At 44.1% G+C, this 20,893-nt stretch overlaps 3 protein-coding genes across 3 annotated transcripts in view; 1 reads left to right on the top strand and 2 right to left on the bottom strand.

Moving 5' to 3' along the window:
* LOC135814580 (meiotic recombination protein DMC1/LIM15 homolog) overlaps positions 1-4,782 on the bottom strand; it is a 30,554-nt gene extending 25,772 nt beyond the window's left edge. Inside the window, exons 1-5 of the mRNA XM_065327716.1 lie at positions 4,541-4,782; positions 4,392-4,433; positions 4,127-4,177; positions 2,056-2,130; positions 1,016-1,036 (exon numbers count right to left, since the gene is read on the bottom strand). Coding sequence (XP_065183788.1) covers positions 1,016-1,036; positions 2,056-2,130; positions 4,127-4,177; positions 4,392-4,433; positions 4,541-4,594 — 243 coding nt within the window. The 5' untranslated portion in view covers positions 4,595-4,782. The remainder of the gene's footprint in view (positions 1-1,015; positions 1,037-2,055; positions 2,131-4,126; positions 4,178-4,391; positions 4,434-4,540) is intronic.
* Positions 4,783-5,690: 908 nt separating this feature from the next.
* LOC135814577 (large ribosomal subunit protein uL4-like) lies at positions 5,691-8,049 on the bottom strand. Its single transcript, XM_065327712.1, has 5 exons — positions 7,973-8,049; positions 7,623-7,898; positions 6,785-7,332; positions 6,537-6,620; positions 5,691-5,871 (listed from the first exon to the last, which is right to left on the bottom strand). Exons 1-5 carry the CDS (start codon positions 8,045-8,047, stop codon positions 5,718-5,720), a joined length of 1,137 nt encoding a protein of 378 aa, XP_065183784.1. The 5' UTR covers positions 8,048-8,049; the 3' UTR covers positions 5,691-5,717.
* A 162-nt stretch (positions 8,050-8,211) lies between these two features.
* On the top strand, positions 8,212-19,707 carry LOC135814582 (splicing factor C9orf78 homolog). The gene is made up of 12 exons (XM_065327720.1): positions 8,212-8,488; positions 10,153-10,296; positions 10,537-10,596; positions 11,106-11,157; positions 13,666-13,715; positions 14,703-14,789; positions 14,983-15,051; positions 15,604-15,655; positions 15,896-15,978; positions 16,363-16,431; positions 16,772-16,830; positions 19,126-19,707. Exons 2-12 carry the CDS (start codon positions 10,214-10,216, stop codon positions 19,386-19,388), a joined length of 927 nt encoding a protein of 308 aa, XP_065183792.1. The 5' UTR covers positions 8,212-8,488; positions 10,153-10,213; the 3' UTR covers positions 19,389-19,707.
* The last annotated feature ends 1,186 nt before the right edge of the window (positions 19,708-20,893 follow it).

Consider the following 20,893-nt stretch of genomic DNA (forward strand, 5'->3'; position numbering starts at 1 on the left):
GACCTGCACATTGATATTTGTTTGATATTTATTATTCGTACCTTTGCAGCACTGCACAGTTTGTACGAGGACTTGGAGATTTATGCAGTGCATGTCTACAGCTTATTTGAATGCGTGCCTACTGCGCAGTACTAGTCCCTTGTATAGTACGCGAGTTGTAGTGCGGGTTAGCATACAGGTGTGAACGCTACGCACTTTTCATGCAAGCTACTTTTCTGCATTCTGTACTTGCTTTCATGCACGTGTCGCTGGCATACGCGATACGGGCCGGGTTTGTGTATTGGTTTTTGAACCATGTGGTTCTTCTTTTCAGTTTAGTTGTTCTTTGGTTGCTCCGCGAGTTGTTGCTTTGGTTGGAGACAAAGATGGCTTTCCGTTTCAGTAATATAATGTAATGTAACTATAACTGATAGTATACTGTTGAGTGTCGGGATGCGTTGGGACCCCGACACCAATACAAACTGCAAAATTGCTAGTTGACAGGAAACCACAACGGAGAATAACAGGCTAGCTCTCAAGCTGAGGCGAGGGGGATGAAAACCATGCATGCCCACACTCCATAGATACCGGCCAGGTAAAGTGATTCTTTTCAAACTAGGTAACAATTAGGCTGTCCCCACAGGATACCGCGATTCCGCGGACGCGGAATTTTCCGCGTTATTGGTTATCATCGATTTCGCATAAATCCCGCGTTATTCATGAGAATGTACAAGAAAATAGTGCATGCTGTTGAAAATGTACTACAAAGTCGTATGGGTTCATGAGTTTGTACGACAAAGTTGTATTCTTGCATGAGACTGCACGCTAAAGTTGTACCAGTGACAGATAACTCGTGCATAATGACCGCATTAACCTGCATATTTGCCGCATAATCCCGCATATTTGCCGCGTAATGTCCTGTTTTCACCCGCATGATTATGCGCATAATTTTAGGATTTTTGTCCGCGTTATTCTGTGGGGACAGATTAGGAGTTGTGCTAGAGAAGCGATTCATTATTGATGGAAAGTGACTTACAGCAAGTTTCAGGGAGGCTTCCTGAGCAAGACAAAAAGAGATCACATAACAGTCTCGGTAGCAAAATCAGCGTTTTACAGATTACACAGTTCAGTAGAGCCTCCCCTATCTGAACATCTCCCTCAGCCGGTTACCTCAGAGGGAAGTATCGTCAGCCAAGTCATGAGTATGTATTCATTCTTGTTGCGATAAGCTAAACTGCTTTACAGCATACTGTCAAACGAAAAGCATTGTACTGTATGGCAATGCACGGGATTGAAACACATGCCGAGAGTTCTATATGTTTGCAGAAAATTGAAGAAATGTTTATCAGAATGGACGTGGCGAACCATCAGGAAGAAGCACAAGTGCTAAACCAACTTCAAGGAGTCAACACAGAACACGGTGTATGCCAAAAACTGACATCTTCAATAGGTAAACAGTCGTGGTTAGGATGCGATGCAAATACATGATTGTGTGTACAAACACCGGAGGCGAAGGGTTGTTCAACTGTAAGTTTTGTGCACTGGAGCGATCATTAGACAGCAGCACTTACATACATGTGAGTACGTATGCATTATTTGCAGCTGATTTACATTCAGTGTACAACTTTTTTCTGGTTAGCATAAAAGTTACCGGCCCTGGCGCACAGCTCGTCGTGTTTCTCACAGTTAGAGCACTCTGCCTTTGATGACTCGAGCCGGGTTGAAAAATATACTTTCTTGTTCACCAGACCTCATTGCGATCGGCTCGACCAGTCACTATGAGCTCTGTACCATCCCTGTACTGTAAAAGCAGAAATTGTCGGTCGTGTAATATTTTCGGTATTCTCCAAAATCGGCGGTTCGGTGGAGGGAAATTTTTGGTAAAACCCGTTTTCCAGGTAAGTGTACTAGTACTACATGTATACAGTACCGGTTGAAACGAAATTTTCGGTGCGTTTTATTTTCGGTAAAAATTGTCGGCACTGAAATTACCGAAAATAAAACACCACCGAAAATTTCTGCTTTTACAGTACCAGAATCCACTTTATAGATACTACTTGTGTCATTATGACTTACCTTGATTTTGTCCACCTTGGCCTCGGAGATGCCTTTTATTGCACACAGACGTTTCCTTGTTGTCATTTGAATTCCCTATGCAGCATAAAATGCGAACCAGTATTTAGAGTTTAGACCCATGTAGGGACTAAGAATAGGGTGAAACAAATTTACTCTACATGTCTACTGGTAGAAGTAGACCACTCTTCTTTATGCAGAAAGCGGGTATTTTGATTCTGTAAAGAATCGCTCTTCAAGTTTCAAGAGATCCAGAGCTCATTTTCACTTTCATTGATCAAAAAATCAGGACCTGTGTACTTTACCAGATTCTGATTCGGTAGAGATGGTAGCACGCGGTAGAGCTACAAGTTTTAGTACAAACAGTCATACCAAACACCCTACTCAAACTGGTAGAGCTACATCTACAGTGCCGGTAGATTAATAATGAATGCATTCATCTTTATTCCGAGGCTTTCTTTTAACGGAGAGTCTCGCCCCAGACGAAACTTGCGGCATTAGATGGAAGAGAGCTGAGAAATCCATCCACAAGCCACAAGCTAGTGCTGTTTCAAGTCCAGATCAGTGCAATGCATTGTCAGCTGATGCTGGTTATGGCCAAGTAGTCATTCAGATGCGAAAATATGATTGATATTTTCAGAAAACAACTTTATAGCAACGCTGAAAGTGACTGTGATTGACACTCTGACACAAATATCGGATACTAGTAGGCTGGAGAGCAAGCTCAACAAGCAGCACCAGGATATCAACCACCTGAAGGCAGCCATGGAGAGATGTGTCAGGCATGTAGAAGACACTGAGGGCAAGGCCAAGTTCCCTATCACACTTTTTACAGAAATGAAGAAGACACTCGCTGACATTACTGCTCACCACCCTGTTCAGGCTGTTGTCAGTCCAGCTAAAATCACCACACAGGGTGCCCGCATGTCCCGGAACCAAACTAAAGCCAGCCGAGCCCGTTTGGCCAAGCTACCGTGTATACATGATTGCACTGTATTAATAATATTCGTAGCTGCTGGATCCCCAGCAGAGCTTGTGTGCAGGAACCAGCCTGCCAAACTGAAAATCCAAGCATGTTTGGTGATACCTGCATCGAAGTTCGCTTTTCTCGGAGACTTGGGATGGTTTTGTATGTGGTGTGTTGCACACAGCAGGGAGTCGTAAAATACCGGTATTTTACGATTCCCTGGCACACAGGCACTTCCTTTGAACTTACCATAATTATTGCACCTGAAATCATTGCAGTTAGGCTGTCATCACAATGCGTCTACGTCCACGTAAAGGAGTTTTTGGTCTGTTGCCATGATGATCCATGTAGGGGTGAAAACAGGAGCAGAGGAAACGGGAAACGTAGACGTGGTAGGGAGGGGGGGGGGTATACAACTATTTTGAACTAAAACGGGTGGACGTGCGTATCTTTCCCAGTCTTCTCCCGAACCACCTTGTACATGCGTTTGAATTTTCAAATTTCTCCAAAAATGTGACTGTGTCGCTGTGTACGGGTCACGAACTGTGCCTGTGTGATGATATGACCACCCGTTTTGGATTTTTCACCATAGACGTAACGGTTAGTTGGTATGGGCTTTGCGGTTCCACGAACCCATTCTCAAGTTACTCTTATAAACGGGAGCTAAGGGTGCGTTCTTAAATCCTCTCGGAAAAGTTGGAGACTCTCCGAAAAGTTCGAGAGCTGTTCTTATATCCTCTCCGACTTTTAGGAGGCTCTCCAAAGCTCTCCAAGCTTCAGAGGTGGTTGAAACTTGGAGATTCCCGCGGTTTGGGATCAGCGCATGCGAACTACGACTAAAAGCCACGTGTTCATCATGAGTATACGCATTTTCCTTTTCGCATACGCACACGTGCATTACTAGTATTCATCACTCAAGATCGCGGCCCCTTTGGCGCTTCATTTTGCTTGACACGTGCAAAATATCTCCGAATTCTTCGAGACCCGTTCTTGAGTAATCCCAGTTTCTTCGACTTCTCTTTTCTTCTTCTTCTAGAAGCTAGAGAATATAAGAACGCACCCTAAGTCTGTCAGAGCGGGAGGGGGGGGGGGGGAGTACAATCATACCTTTATCGTGCATATACCAGCAGATTTGAGCTTCTTGATGTCAGCCACATTCTGGAAAACGATATAATTATACAGTCACGAAAAGAACACAACTGCTCAGGCTTTGGACCATGATGAGATCAGGTTGAAATCAAGGCCCAGGTCACGTGGACATTTGTACAAAACGTTCCATACAACCATACCGTACTACCAAGTTTTATTATAGAGCAGTAATAGCGTCCAAGAAGCTATACATGTGCACTCCTATTTCCAGGACAGAACTTACAATTCCATGGTTTTGCAAAATATCAATATCCTGGAAATATGACTGTGAATGAAAACAGAAAAAATATAAAGTCATGTAGCAAGTTACGATATTAGTCATGGACTGTGACCATGTATTATGAAGATGAAGGACTCGTAGGCTCGGTATACCTCTCCTTCTTCTGCTTCAATCACTTCTTGGTCACAACTTGGAAGTTCTTCCATTGCGAGATAGTACCTAACCACAATGGGCAGGAAAGGTTAGGAAATTCGTGGGCGGCCTCGACTAGTGCGGCTACTCTGAACACACGCTCAGCGCGTATTTCTCAAAATAGCAAAGAACTAAGCTCAACGAGTTACGTTCAGGCAGGTTACAGCACTTTAATGCAAACAAAAAAGACCCACAACCAGTAAGGACCTATTGGTAAAATAATTGCACAAGAACAAGACGATACACTTCACTATCTAGTGAAAATGACGGATTCAAAGTACAGAGTGCAGCAAAGCCGAAGAAGGGTCCAAAGGTCAAAGGTGCATTCATGTAGATCTACAGTCTGTCCCCGGGGAAAATTGCGGAAAAAAATCGCAAAAAACGCGGGGAAAAACGCGGCATAATATGGCATAATTTGCGGTGAATTTGCGGTAAATATGCGGTGAATAATATTGATCTGCGGCAATTTTCAGTGAGTATGTAGTGAAATCAATCAGTTACAAGTCTCTGGTGTAAGCACTCGTCATATTTGAGTAAAAAGCCGCCACGATGAGACGTTGCTGACCGAACAGTGCACTGTGTGTACGTGTAGTGCAACAAAAAAGTTCAAAAAACGCGGGAAAATCGCGGAAAACGCGGTCTTTTAAAAAATCGCAAAAAACGCGGCCGCGGAATTGCAATTTTCCCCGGGGACAGTACAGTGCATGCCGGCAACTGAAATCCGACCACCTTGGCGGATTTCAGTTGCCAGCACTGTCCATGTACATTGTATACAGTAAAAGCTGGATCGGGCTCCGCCAAAAATTACTTTTCCGAACGAAAAACGCGAAATTCGTGATGCTAAACCTCGGATACTGGACCGCCCGGGTGCAATACCGAGGTTTTAAAACTAAACGATTTAGCATCACGAGTTTCGCGTTCGTCAACGCCATGTATGCGCGAATTCTGTTTGCCGTCCTCATAACGCCAACCCTGTCACTAATTATTATTAGTTCGACTTCCCTTGAAATGCACGAACGAGAATTTCGTCTTGCTAAACCTCCGTAATAATTATCTGACGATTATGGGGATAATGCACACACAATGCGCATCCACACAAAAGAGGACAGGTTTGATAAAAGAAAAACAAAAAGTTTATTAGTTCTTCTTGGCAGCGGCCTTCTTGGCACGGTTGCGCTCTTGACGAAGTTGCTCGGCACGACGAGTAGACTTTGCGTGCGGGTTGAGACGGATCATAACCTGCACATTCTTCAGTGGGTTCTTCTTCAATGGAGCGCGGTGGCCGTTGGGACTGCAACAGCAAATAGTAAAAAACAACAGGGAGAGTCTCAGAGAAATTCCCAAACAGCATAACATGCCTTGGCCTGTAAGCACGGGTCTCTACTGTAAACCGGGAAATGTTTGCAATTTTCGTTAAGAGTATGAAATTGCAATAAAATAGGTCAGTGTGAACCTAGACCAATAGTAATTTAACAAATGACTCCAGTCGCAAATACTGCCAAGTGCAAATTGGTCTGCGCTTGAAATCGCCGCTAACACAAAGTTGAAATTGACTCCAGTCGCAAACATTACTAAGAGGGGATCGGTCTGCGCTCGAAAGCGCGAACTAACACAAAGTCCCGCTTTACAGCACTCCCATAAGTGAGTGGTGGCTATGGGAAATCATATCGCCAAGCTACTTTAGTCACCAGCTAACATACGTTATAGCTTTCTACCAACAATGTCATGCATCATCAGGGTTCCAGCCAGGTCGACAAATGAGTAGGGGAGGGGCTCAATTAGAGTAGGGGGCATGACGCCCCCTTTGACTAGAGCCCTGCATCATGAAGACGAAGCAAAACACTTGGTGGTCCAAATACGAAACCAGAGTTACCTGGAAGTAACATGGCTCAAATCTACAAAATGCCAGTAAACATAATATCACTGGCAGTTTGGTATAATTTAGCTAACACTCACCGGCGACGACGGAGCTGACGCTGGACTTCGTCGGAGTTGATAATGCGGGCCAAGTCGGTGTTGACCATCTTGGGGCGTGGCAACCTGCAACATGACCAGCATCAGAATCAGAATTAGGCTATAGCAAGAATACCCCAAAGAGCAAAGCACACAAGAGCAACAATCACGGTACATATGGCAAGGAACTTGATTATGGAAATTAGAAAGATATACACAGATCTCATCACAAAGCATAAGGGCAAGCTAACCTGAAGTTAGACTTGATGGACTGCCTCCTGGTTGTTCCATAGATGGTGTCAAGCTTCTCAAAAGCACCCTTAGACCAGATGATGAAGCGACCCAAGTGTCCACCGGGAGCAAGCTGAAGAAGGTTGAGGTGATCAACATTGGCAAGCTCAACTCCTGGCAAGTTGCGGAAAGCCTGAGTAACACCCTGGTCTTGACTGTAGACAATCAGGGGTCCGCGACGCTGAGTATGACGGCGATTGCGCATTTTACCCTTTCCAGCTCTGATTTTGCGAGAGTCCTTGCTCTTCTCTACATCAGCATATGCCTTAAGGCTTTTCAACAGGGCAACGGCAGCGGAGGTCTTAGAGATGCTCTCAATGGAGCTGTTTACAACCAAGGGAACTTCCTGGATCTCCTGGATGCGGTGACCACGGGCCATGACAAGACCAGGAAGAGCAGAAGCTGACAGAGCTGAGCAAGTGGCAAAGCGCTTCTGGTTCAGGTTGATCTTGCGGTGCCATCTCCTCCAGATCTTGGTGGGGGCGAACATGCGTCCACCACGGCACATCTGTATGTAAATCGGTCAAGGCTTAAATATTTTACAGGCACCCATACTACAATGAAGAAATTCACAGCATAGTTAAACCCAACATGCTGCAGACACAAACTTACAAACATACAAATTTTAAAATGCGAAAAACCTACAAAAAATGCACTTCTTGGTGACCAGTATTTAAAATGTGGTTGCTGCAACCGAATAGATTGCTTGGGGAGCCGTATAACCAACTAACACTTCACCTGGTAAATACACAAGCACAAATGAAATGAAAAAAGTTCAAATTTAGTAGTTGAGGATACGTTTCCGAATGCTCCCTGGCCGGAACGGTGAGTACCACCTCCAGACACACGAGGGATACGTGCAACAGCACGTCCAGTACCCCAAGACTCTGCACTGGTCTGGTGACCCGCCATCTTGCTCACTGCATAAGGTTGGCGACGGTTCTTTGCCATGTTGGTGTGGACAAAGTGGACGACATCGGGTCTGATAGGTGCCTTCAGCACAGCAGGCATAAGAGCCTGCTCGCCGGAGGTTTCACCTTGGTCATTGAAGACCTGGACGAGTGGTCTGGTGGCCTGAAACAAAGCAATACATACCTTTAGACCGGGATACCTCAGAGGAAGGAGCACAATAAAAAAAAGAAGCTCACCATTTTTGTTGATGTGAAAGAGAGAGAGAAGAAACACGAGGCAGAACGAAGACATGGGTTGCCGCGCAGGCGCATTCGCCGATTTCGCAAATTTTTTCACAAAACAATGCTTGTCACCATGGCAAAATATGGCGCTTGGAAAGACGCCTTTGCTGTTTGCGATCGCGTACGATATTTTTTTGTAAATCACTAAATGTGCATACCATGCATGATGTACGTAGATTCTACGCTGTGCATGCAGCTAGCTTTTCTTGTTGTTTTGAATTAGATTTTTTATTCTGTACCCCATCTCTACAGGCATTTTGTGTTATGACTCGGTGACTGGGAAATCGATCTGCAGTGTTCCGAACCTAGTACCTGTGTCTGGACGACATGCGTGCATGCTGATTTATTGACTGGGCGACTGTTGAAGAAACATTTAAAAAAATACGTTCTGTGACGAACAGCTAGTACGTGACCTCAAGAAATTGAGAGGAATTTTACACCAGGAATCTCTACTCGAAGTAGATTAGTCCTGTAAGTAATGTACATCAGTTACCTTGTCTGTTTTTCACATAATATGCTTAGCTCCACAGCTCTTTTCTACCAATCAGATTTAAGGAATTGCTGTCAACTCGTCTTTCACCAAGTATTCGTGTCTGGCAATGAATTGTCCATCATGGCGGATCTGAGATGGGAAAATTGGTTGCTACGACCTCCAACGAATGTAATACTCATTATCGCGTGTGAGCTGTTTCACAGGTTCATAATACATTATTCTGCTTACGAAGACAACAAGGATATCTTACAACGCAAACGCAATAAAAAAATAGCAAATTCCTTTGGATAGCTTAAGTAGAAAGTTACAAGGGACAAATCAATCGCGATAGATATCGCAGGGTGGTGCACTGCGTACACGTACCCGTTAATTTATCTCAACGTACCTGTCCTTGAACAAAAGAGTAGTGGTTCGACAGTGCTGCGTGTTTGTTCTCGTTGAAGGCATGTGCGCTGACAGAGGGTTTTCCAAGGGTATTTGTCCACATTTCCATTTCCGTGAGTAGCTTATAACTTCCGTCCAGAGTTACTTCTCTGATATCACCCGCGTGCATGCTACGGTCGGTATGCAGTTTCCACGCATGGTTGTTGCTGTGCTTCTCTTGCTGTGGCCAATATACCGTAATGTGGCGTAGAAAAACAGTGCTTAAGAGCGCATAAGCCAATGTTTAGACTATGCTTTCATTCCAAACAGACTCAAACTCACTGTGAACTATGTAGAAGTCACGCGCAAAAGCATGCTCATGACTGTGTCAATGGGGTCATACGATCTGTTTCTGCTATTCAAATCCTGCCCCTCTGAGTCACGCTTAGGAAAAGAAGTATCTTCAGGCTCCTCACAAGCAACACTTTTTGAAGTTTCCACAAGTACTTTCAATGCCTTCTCATCTGGTGGAATTCAGGCAAAAAGAAATTGAACAAAGACTATGAATTAAATACTAGTACAGCGGAGAGGTGATAAAACAGTGCAAAGAAGAGTTGCCAGAAAGAACAACAGTAAAATACGTGACCTCGTACATAAAAATGAATAACAAAAAAGTGTCAGTGTGAAGAAACTTAGCAAGTGTGCATTGTAATGCGGCAATAATAGACAAACAATGGACATAACTAACGAGTTGTTGAGGACCTACCTAACAGCCTCCAAGTGTGAATTTATCTGCTCCTGCTTGCTTAGGTTAGGCTTCTTTGTGTGAATATAAGCAGCTTCTAAGATTTCATAATTTAGCAGTTTAAAGTACATGGAAGAACAATCATCTGACAGCATGACATTGAGGATGCTGCAACAAATGATTAGCACTGGACTCATATTTTATCAGTGTAGCAGGTCACGTATTTTACTGTTGTTGTTTCTGGCTACTCTTGCGCTGTTGTATCACCTCTCTGCTATATTAGATAAATTCATTGTTCCTGTCAAATTTTCTTTTGCCTATTCCACCTGATGAGAAGGTATTGAAATTGCTTGTGGATTTTTTGGAAAATGTTGCTTGTGAGGAGCCTGTAGTTTGTTCTTTTCCTAAAAAGTAATTTTAATTTCGTCTCCACTTTTTACCTATGCAAATCAGGATTCTATACCAGACTCTGCGGTATGTGTGTTTATGTGGTTGTGTGCGCACGTGTGTGTGTGTTTGTGTTTGTGTGCTCAGGTGCATAGGCTCTTCGTCCTCTACTATTTGATAGCATCGGCATGTGCTAGGCACCCTAAAGATGCCGAAGCGACGCAGGCGCTGTGAAGATAGTGATGAAGAAAGTGACGATGATGGCAGTGGTGATGTGTCTGATGCGATAAGGTTTGTGTTGAATATTTGAATACTCGTGATGTCTGTTCCTTGCTTGATCAATCCTGCTTGCACCGTAATGTTTTTTTAGAATAATTATGTTATTGTTTGTCAAATATGTGCCCTGTCCAGAACCAACTACTAGAATTTAGTGGCCTAAGTGTACGGAGTGGTACTTGACTGTAATAGCGTCGTGCAAATCCTTGTCGTGTTGATAACCATACATTGTTGCTTGCTGTCTTTTTCTAACAGACAAAAGCTTGAGGAAGCCAAAGAGCTTCAGCGAATTAGACAGCGTCCCATAGGCGTTAGGTAAGGAGGCTTCAATGCATCTTTCTTTGCCTATTCCTTTTCTGCATGGTTCACGCTAAGTATGCATGGTCTCTGCTGTGATGACAGCTACACCATAGCTCTGTGGTCAGAGCATCGCTGGCCTCAAGCGAAGGTCCCTGGTTTGATTCCTGGTGGTGACAGTCAATTTTGCTTCAGACTTTTCCCTTTTCCATTCTCTCAACTTATGAATCTAATTCAGTTCCTTAGTTGTCACTTGCAACTAGTTTGCAGCGGCTGGTCTCTGGTCTCTGTGGTGAAACAGAGTCTCACTCTGCCTTTCTCTTGACTCTTATAGTTGTACATGAAAGGAGATAGGTACTGGTTGGTTCGATACTTGGTTTTCTTTGCTGCAGCCAACACCATTGTGGATAGGTACTGGTTGGTTCGATACTTGCAGCCAACATCATCGTGTTCTCTAGGTGTGTGTACTCTGAAAAATAAATTCACCGACATTGCTACTGATGTTTTCTTTGTCTGTAACTCTGTAGTGCTGGTCGCCTGGCGTTTGGTGAAGAGGCCAAGAAAGAAGAAGATGTTGATGTAAGGGGCTGTGCACACAATTGTGGTTGAGAAGTTGACATGCTTGCTTCTTACTTGGTCCGTTTCATCGCAATTGTCGCTTATCTATCGCAACTAAGAACAGGAGTTATTTTATAACCGCAATCAGTAATACAAGCTGGATCGACATTTGTGTACACTTTATTCATGTAATGTAAAAATGTGGAGACGAGACATTGTGCAATAAAATGATGAAAATGTGAAGAAATGGTGTAGAGAAAATGAGGATTCAAACAAGTTTTCGTACAACACTCATCAGGAATCTTCGTTGTACTAAAGGACAATGAAAACAAAATTGAACTATTATAGAAAATCTAAGTTAGAGAAATAACACTAAGAACAACAGCAGTGAAATTTACAAGTGTGAATTTTATCAATGAAAGTTATTTATAGGAGTTATTTTACCGAAGGATGTACCCAGAGTGCTGACAGTGCTCAACACCACAAAGGCAGAGCGTAATACACAACAGAACAACAAGGACAATCAAGGCTTGTTTGCTGCTACTTTAAGTAGCAGCAAACAAGCCTTGATTGTCCTTGTTCAACTTGTTGTTCTGTTGTGTAGGAGTTATTTTAGTTATTTTATCGCTCTGTAAAATTTCCAATACGCATAGTGAAGAAGCATCATACAGGATTCCTGTCCGCCACAAGAAAAATAATTCAGCGATGGAATCTGATGAAGCAAGTCGAAGAAAGGAAGCAAGGCTACAAAAAATGTACAAAAGAAAACAGCGACGGAGTGTGTTCTTGCACTCACGCTTTAGTTTATCAGACTCTGGCCCTGTATCACTGGAGCTGATGACTGTCACTTGAGCTGACATTCCCTGGTGTGTATAGCTGCTGGCATAGAGTTACTGTATCTCTTGCTTTCTCCGCTTGGGTATGGCATGGGAAAGGAACAGTCGTGGCTGTCACTTTGTCACTTGGAGGAACTGTGGGCGCTGACCCATGTGTCACCACTGTGTGTTTCAACAATGTTTTTGAATCAGGCACACATCCCTCTCCAGACAGGTGTCATACGCTCTGCTGGATACGCTGACCACGACTCTTGCACTGCCACTGCCTTGGACAATGCCTTCTTTGCCACCATCTAGCCATCAGTTTGCAGGCTTGCAAAGAATGCAAGGTCGTTGCACTTGCAAAAACGTGGGACTGAGCTGGCTGGCCTGACTGTCATGCTCTCCAGGTCAGGATGTCTTTGACTCAGCTGCTCTTGGCTTTCAGCTGCAGTGAATGTGTGCATTCACTGCAGTGCATTCACTGCAGCGAAAAGTTCCCCACTTTCCCATCACAATCGTACGAATCGCGATGCCACTGGCGCTAGTCGCGATATTTTTTTCTTTCTGGTCTCCTTTGATCTTGCCATCACAACCTCCCAAACGAATGTGAGTTAGATATCGAGATTGGACTGGGTTTTACCTGTCAAAAGGTGCGTGGGAGATAAGCGACAATTGCGATGAAACGGACCAAGTATTAATATACTGTTGTGGCATGTTTTCTGTCTGTGTAAGAAATGTTTTTTTATGGATCTTTTACTCAATCTCGGATTCTCCAGCTAACTGTTTCGAGACCTTTCGACCTGTTAGGTTTCAGGTTATGGTTATTTTACGTGTGTGTGTGTGTGTGTGTGCACACACACCTGCGTACATATGTGTATGCCGTAATTCCGCGCATATAAGCCCATGGGCTTATATGTGAAATAATGCAGTTTGGGAATAAAATATCCAGTCAAACATGTTCGTTTTTAGCCCATGGGCCAAAATTCGAATTTTGAAGGTTCACGAAAAAGTACAAGTCCGTTCTCATAGTGGGTCTATCATATTCTACTGGTAAACTACTAGGGGTGAAAGTTGGCATTGAGATCCCGAGTTCGAGTACTCTGATCTTCTCCGATCGAATATTTGAGTATTCTTGATACCATAAAAATCGCACCCCAAGGGCCTTAAAATCACATGTTGCGACCCTGATTGAATCAATCGGCAGTCATTTTCTCGAGTGTATTATTTGGTGGGTCATTTGGGCTCTCTCTCTACTTGTGTACAAATGTTCACCACACACTCTGCACATCAATGTCTGCTGACTGCTGCTCTGAAAGTGCAGACTTCTGTGGTAAATGCACGTACCATGTATGAGCGAGTACTCTGATATATTCCAAGTATGATCATATTTGAAAAATCCAAACGAGTATTCGAATATTCGGTGGGGTTTCACCCCTATGAACTACTAAACTCCACTGACCTGCTGTACCATGGTAGCAAGAGTCCATATTGTGAAAAAAATCTACTTGACAAGTGAGTCGTATGTGTGCCTGTGTATTAGCCCATGGGCTTATAAACAGAGGTGGGCTTATATCCGGATATAGGCCCGTGGGCTTATATGCGCGGAATTACGGTATGTGCATAGTGCATATTCCTTGCTGATTTGGCTGTGTCGATTTTTCTGTCATCTTTCGAATACTGTGACTACTTTTGATGTTTTGTCCCATTTTAGGCTGACCCATTCAAGCTGAAAACTGGAGGTCTGCTGGACAAGGCAGCTGCGTATGTTGCATTCGGCTACTACTTGAGCTGTGTATGGTAGCACCAAGAGTATAACCCCCCAAGAGTGTGCAACTCCTGATACCCTTTCTATGGGGTACGCCGACGGCGAAAACTCACATCACGTGGTGCAGTGTCGCAGTTGTTCGTTTCCAGCCCGCTTTTAGCGAGCAGCGGAGTAATAAAAAAGCACTCTCTGACAGAAACACACTGCGGGTATGCAAATCCCCAGCATGATCATGGCAGATATTCGGATTGCGCGCACGCTATCCTTCGTTTGTACGTAGTACGAACCTATCTGAGACACGTGATGTGAGTTTTCGCCGTCGGAGACCCCATATGCAGAGTAACTGAGTTGCACACTCTTGGGGGGGGGGGGGGGGTATATACTCATGGTAGCACTATAAATAGTATTTAAATGTTTCTGTTTTACAATCTTGCAATGTAGTTGTGTAGCACCTGTGTTACTCCAGGGAATGCTCTGTGCATGTTTGGAGTACAGTCAACTTCGCTAATAATGACTGCGCATATAACGACAATTCGCGAATAACGACAGAATTTCCATGCCCAGAGCAAAGTCCCATCTAACTGTAACACGTATAATGAGACTTCGGGTATAACGACACTTCGCGAATAAGGACACTTTTCTGATGGCCCGCCGAGTGTCGTTATACGCAAAGTTGACTGTACTACCTGAATCACACGTCTGTTGACAGTTGCATCTTGTCAGTTGTTCATCATCATGAGTGGATGTCATCTACTGCTGGTTTTTGTTTGTTTATTTATATGGTGACACTACCCACGTGAAGGTGGTTGAGTTCCTATGGATGCGGGAAAGTTAGTCTGGATGCAGCAGTATGCTCTCTGGTGTCAAATTCAATGCCAACGCTCATGTCATTGCCGCAAGATGACCCCAAAAAGTTAAATGTACCTTGCTGGAAATTCGCTGTGTGCACTTATCCATGTGCAATTGTAATTGTGCCTGTTTAGGGAAAAAGCCAAGGCTGATCAGGATTCGGTGCGCCTGGACAACACGTTTGCAGCGGAAACTAACATCCGTGACGATGATGCTGCCATGTAAGTACGGAACTGGGGGCTACGCGAATTGCGAATGCGGATCCGCATTTCGCTGGCATTTCTTTGGTATAACACTTTTTCACTGATTGTGTTATTGCCAAATATGTGGACATGTGTTAGGAATATTTAGAAAGGCTATCCTGTCAGCTTTTCCATTTTTTTATTGATCTGCGTTGTTATGTGTTGTTTGTAGGATGAAGTACATTGACGAGGAAATGAAGGCGAAACGCGAAAGTGAGGATGGGAAGTCTAAAGAGCTCACGTAAGAATTAGTTTGTCTTTGCTTCACCATTACATCACTTGCATTGTAATGCTAGTCAGAGTGCCTTTTAATACTGGAACTGGATATGTTGTGCTCTTTTGGAGTGTAGGTCTGGTGTAGTATCACACTGCTACATATATCTGCTGCCAGTGCAGACTGCAGAGTCTCAATTTCACTGATTTGACATATACCAGTACTACAGTTCACTCATTGGAAAGTGGCACTCTAACTTTTAGTGTCTCACACGTATAGTTGTAGATATCATGAAAACAACAGCACAGTCATGTACATCCCTGCATTGCGTGACCCGTGCATTTATTCCTTGCCACATTTAAGGCCAGAAAGTCCAAGGACTGGGAATTATAATTTCAACCAGGTTTTACAGTGAATTTTTGAGCCTCAATTTGGCCAAAATCAAGCTTTCAAAAGCCAGCGGGAATAGTTTGGATAACGGACTGTGGGTAGTTGCAGTGGTGCTTGTGCTGGTGCTGGTGGTGGTTGTAATAGCTTCTCATTGTGATGTTCTTTTTGTTTTGATACATCCCCACATAGAGAGTACGAGAAGCGTGAAAAAGAGCTTTTCACCATTCCAGAGCACCTGAATGTGAGTGGAAGCTGAGCCTACTGCTCAACTGTACAGTACTTGTAGCGTTATTTTGTTTGTCGTGTTACCAATGTTATACAGGCTGCCTGTTCTTTGAAACCTGTTTTGATGCACTGTGTGCTTCAGTGGACTCTGTCCGGAGTTGTGCCGTATTTCTTACTTTGAAGTATCTGCTTCTTGCTATGACATGCTGGGATGCTATGCTGATCGGTGTTGTTTCTACTGGCTACTGGTGTACAGGTTGTATCACAGAAAAAGGTCAGCGAAGAAATGCTGTCCAGTCAAATGTTGTCCGGAATACCGGAGGTGGATCTCGGTGTTGAGTAAGTTTCATCTCGTAACGCTATTTCATCTCCAAACCAATTGTTTTTGATGTTGTTTTCCGATCAGTATTGTTGTACATGTACTGCACATCTTGCCCACCTTGTCCATCAAGTTTTGCCACTGTTAACTTGTGTGTTGTGCGCTCAACTTTGCATGTTAAGCACTCTTGCAAGACGAGGGCACCTTAGCGTTGTGCTGTCTGCTTCTGCCATTGGTAGTTGAGCACACTGCCGCCATTATCTTTCATGCCATGGTAGCTTTGTGCGTCATTGCGCAGGATATTAGAATTTGAAATGTATTCACATTACTACACTGTATTGATGTAGTATGAATGGGTATGACCAATGGTGATATCATCGTTTCGTTTCCTTTTCTGTACTCAGTGAGAAGCTGCGTAACATTGAAGCAACAGAGGAGGCACGTCAAACTAAGCTTGCTCAATCCAAACTCAAGTAAGTGATGACATCATTTGTGAAAACTTGAAACTTCTCGGCACAACTGTTGCCTATGCTCAGGATAAGCATCATAGTTAGCTTTGTTTTGTGCAAGCTGCGCAAGACGTACTTTCCAGTGCGAATTTATTCAACCTTGTATAAGCCTACTCCTCCCTCTACCTGGACTGGTTGGCAGGCTGAGGGAAAATAGTCTCTGACTGTTGACCTTACCAATACCAGTAGATGCCAGTGGTCAATTTGAAGTAGAATTAGCAAGTTTAACGTGGGGTGTATTGGTGTGTATTGTTTGTCTGTTGGCAGTATGCTTCTTATGCCTGTTCTTTCTTCTTCTGTTCAGGAAGCATGTCACGTCAGATCTTGTCCCCAAGAATGTTGCTGCTAACTTCAGCCATCGTTGTAAGTGCACTTTGTTGTATTAGTACCGAGCCTTTTGCCAATGCATGTACTTCCTCCGTATACAAAAACTTCGTGACTTTTTTTCAACGGTGTTTCTGAGCAAGAACCTGCTCAACGAACCGCGCCAAAGGCTGTCATCGACAACGCACATTCATGTTGAGGTAGGTTTGGTTGATCTCGAACAGATTCTCCACGGAAGCCATGCGTGTGAGGACGTTGCCGACAGGAACTCACGAGTCAAATAACAGAAAAACTAACACTTTTTAATACTTGCTCGAAACTGACACCGTGACGAAGTGGAGCTCGCGCCTGGAGCACGGAGTCACGACTCACGCGGCACTCGCTGCCCTGAAACTGGCCAGGCTCGTACTTGCGGTGCGCGGCCCCATACGCAGCGTGAGAACATAAATCGGTTCCGCTCGCACGGAAAGATGAAACATTTCAGTCGTCGTGCAACCAGCGCAGACTCCGGATCGGAATGTCGACGACCTGGCTTTCTTCGCCTCTCTCCACTCCAGTCAGACGTCTCCGTTGTGGCCTAGGAGGGGAATCGCAGGGACCTCGTCGAAGCCGTTGTAGAATGCTGGGAGGATTCTCCTGCCGAGAAAATGCGAAGCGTGTGGATGTGCTTGGGCGACTCGTTTCACGGCATAATGGAGGTCGCGGGTTGGAACGACTGAATATAGTCGACACCGATTCGTACACAGCTCTGGAAATGAAGAGTACGCTAGCCAAAGTCCCGCGTCGGATCATCATTGCAGCTGAAAAGAATCTGAATGAAATGCGAGCGAAGCAGTGACTTTTGGCGATGCGGAGTCAGCGTCGTCAGGTGACAATGACAGGAGCGACGAAGACTCTGAATAAACTCAATCTCATTCGTCTGAGTTGTTTTTTTCTTTGTATATAGCTTGTAAACAGGTTAGACAATGCCACGAGTGTTATTCCAAGTCAAACGGAACAATTCCAGAGCTATGCGCAGCCTTCAAAAAAAAGTCACGAAGTTTTTGTATACGGAGGAAGTACATGAAGTACATAAGTACATGTTTTGATTTTGTGGCGCATTTTGATTTTTGCTGGACATGCCTGGTGCATGATAGCAGCTATCGGTGGTGTTGCAGTTGTTAAAAGTAGGGCTCAAACGGTTGGTCCGATTAACCGGTTGCAGACCGGTTACGAAGAATTAACGGTTAACCGATAAAGATAACGGTTACGCAGTAACTTTTCAGTCAATTTTTTAGTATCAGGTCGTTGCAAAGTATGCACTTTCGCAGGCTGTCGCACGCGTACACAATTTCTGGGCTGTCACCTCGGTCATATCTGGTCTCTTGGTGTGAGAGTATGTATGAATGAGCATGCAAGAGAATGTACATGTGTGCGTTGTACTGAATAGGGTACATTGTTTTGAATGAGTATAGTCAAATATACGGTTAAAAAAGAGTCCGCAGGATTGCCGAGGCTTATAGGTTATAACCGTTAAACCGACCGTTAGCTTAGCAGTTAACCGTTAGGGGTAAAACCGTGACCGTTTGAGCCCTAGTTAAAAGGTACGCGACGAAGATATAAATATGTGTGGCGTGTGTAAGGGTGTGTAGTAGTGTTGAAACGAATAATCGAATAATCGAATAATTTAGAATATTCGTGGGGTGAACGAATAATCGAATAGTCGTAGGAATTATCAGAAATCGAAAAAAAAAAAAAAAAAAAAAAAAAAAAAAAAACGATCTATGCTCAGTGCTGACCCTACTGATATTTGCACTGCGTAGATCTGCTCGTAGTATTTCTTCTCAATCACTTCTCCTCCAAGGTTTAATCTCCTATCGGTATCTAGTAATACATGTACATGCACATGTACTTCTGTTCTTTCCATACGAGGGAAACATGGATGCAGTGAATGTGATTTTCGGTCTTTGACCACTTTCGACCAAGACCCTATGCAGAGCTGGATCAAGCGTTGCACACTCTGGGGGGTTATGTACTCTTGGCGGTACAGGTTAACCAGTTTTGCACCCCCACATAACAAAATCCGATAATCAGCAAAAAAAATATTTAAAAAACTACTTAAAAAGTGCTGAAAAAGTGTTGAAAAATGCCATCATGCGTATGATAGAATATAGATTATTCGTTCGATGGAGGGCGAAATTATTCGATAGATTATTCGTTCGAAGAATCCGTGTTCGGTTTAAACACTAGTGTGTAGTGTGTGATGTGTGTGTGTGTGTGTGTGCGCGCGCGCGCGCTACTGCTGGTTCAACATGCTGTTGTTTACGTTTTTTCTTCTCTGTGTGCTTTTTTCAGATTTCAGTGGCGATAACTCCGAAGCACGGAAACGCCGTGAGGAGGCCAAGGCCAAAGCCAACAAGCCTGCACCCAAGGTGGTCCCACTCGTTGGTGGTCCAATGGCCGAACCCCGTGCTGATATTGCCAGTGCACACGCATTGAAGATCATCGACGATCGCAAGTACGAGGAGCAGAAGCAGTCGGGCACGAAGAACATGCGGTCACAGGCATCCGACAACTACCACTACGATAAATTTGTCAAGAGGACTCGTTTCAGGTAGCAGTATCCAAGTAGTAGTATATTTATTGTGCTACTTGTATTACTACTCTTTCCCCTCTCGTCCATGAAACAATCTATCCTAAAATATACCATTGAGAACGATACCACCTCTGTAATAATTTTTCCTGCATGAAAGTACCATGTAATTATAATGCTTTTCGCATTACAGCATGATGTCACCTGCTTATAAATCCAATTGAGTCTGTACCCCCTCCCCATACTTCCAGGTTTTGTGCCCTGGCGCTGCATACTCATGATATAGCAGTCACTGATTGATTCACTGTGCTGACAGACCACTGCTGTGCTGGTGGTACACTGTGCATGTATTGCTGTGTGCCATGTGCTACGTCAGTAGATGTGCGTGTGCATGTGCATGATTTGGTGTGGGTGTGTGGGTGGGTGTGGGCACAATACAGCACACAGTAGACAGTAGTACTCAGTGTGACATGACAATACTCACTGTGACATGACAGTACATGTACTCAGTCCCAGTGTGACATGACAATGTCATTTGCCTGTAATTCATGCCCTCCACTCCAGCCAATCACAGCAAACATCCTGGAGACTTGAAATAATGAATAAATTGTGCCAGTTTCGTAGAGGAAACCTGTTCTGCTCTACATTCACGTAAAGAAATCACATGGAATGTGTACTGGGAATTTTCCGTTCCATCTGGCAGCTTTATGTCTGATTCGAATGATACGTAGCAGATCCGTACGCATATTCTTTGTGTGTGCCACAACGTAGGGAACCTCATCTCCGCGTAGAAATCTGGACCCAGAACACTCGAAGCCGTAGACTCTAACATGGTTCTAGCCGGTACGGGGCTCTCCCCAGACAAGTGTTCCCTTATAAAGCCTCTGTTAGTGACTAATACTATTTGTGCACACGCCAGACAGTTTCTTGGGATCGGGAGAGCTTGATTTGACTGAATTTGACTGACACTGCACAAGAGGTAAAATTATTGTTCTTGCTGTGAACTGAAAGAAGACGACGACTAAAGCGCAAGGCGCTTGCGCAGAGCAAAAAAGGAGGAAAAAACATGGAGGAAGTCGCCAAGAGGTGAGTGAGTCAGTAGAAATAATAAACACGCGGCCCAGCTTCGGTGTGGGAACGCGGAAACAAAACCGGGGTAGAGAACACAAACTATGACGTGTACTGCAAATAATCTCATGACGTTGAACATCATGTCAACGTCGTGACACTCCCCCGCAAGAGATGCAGAGAAAAGGAGATAATTCGTAACAAAGTAACGTGGAAACAAAACACAATAAGTGCATATAACATACGCAAGGGTGAAAGAGAGTAGACCGTCACACAGAGAGAGAGAGAGAGAGAGAGAGAGAGAGAGAGAGAGAGAGAGAGAGAGAGAGAGAGAGTTCAGATGTGAACTACCAACTGTCTAGCTGATTCAACTAAACAAGTTCGCTGCCAATTAATTGGCGAAGCGTCTGACGTTGCTTCTTAGCGGCAGCACGTTGTGGACGACTGGGTGGAGCAACAGCT

The sequence above is a fragment of the Sycon ciliatum genome, chromosome 4, assembly GCF_964019385.1.
Source record: "Sycon ciliatum chromosome 4, ocSycCili1.1, whole genome shotgun sequence".
NCBI lineage: Eukaryota > Metazoa > Porifera > Calcarea > Leucosolenida > Sycettidae > Sycon > Sycon ciliatum.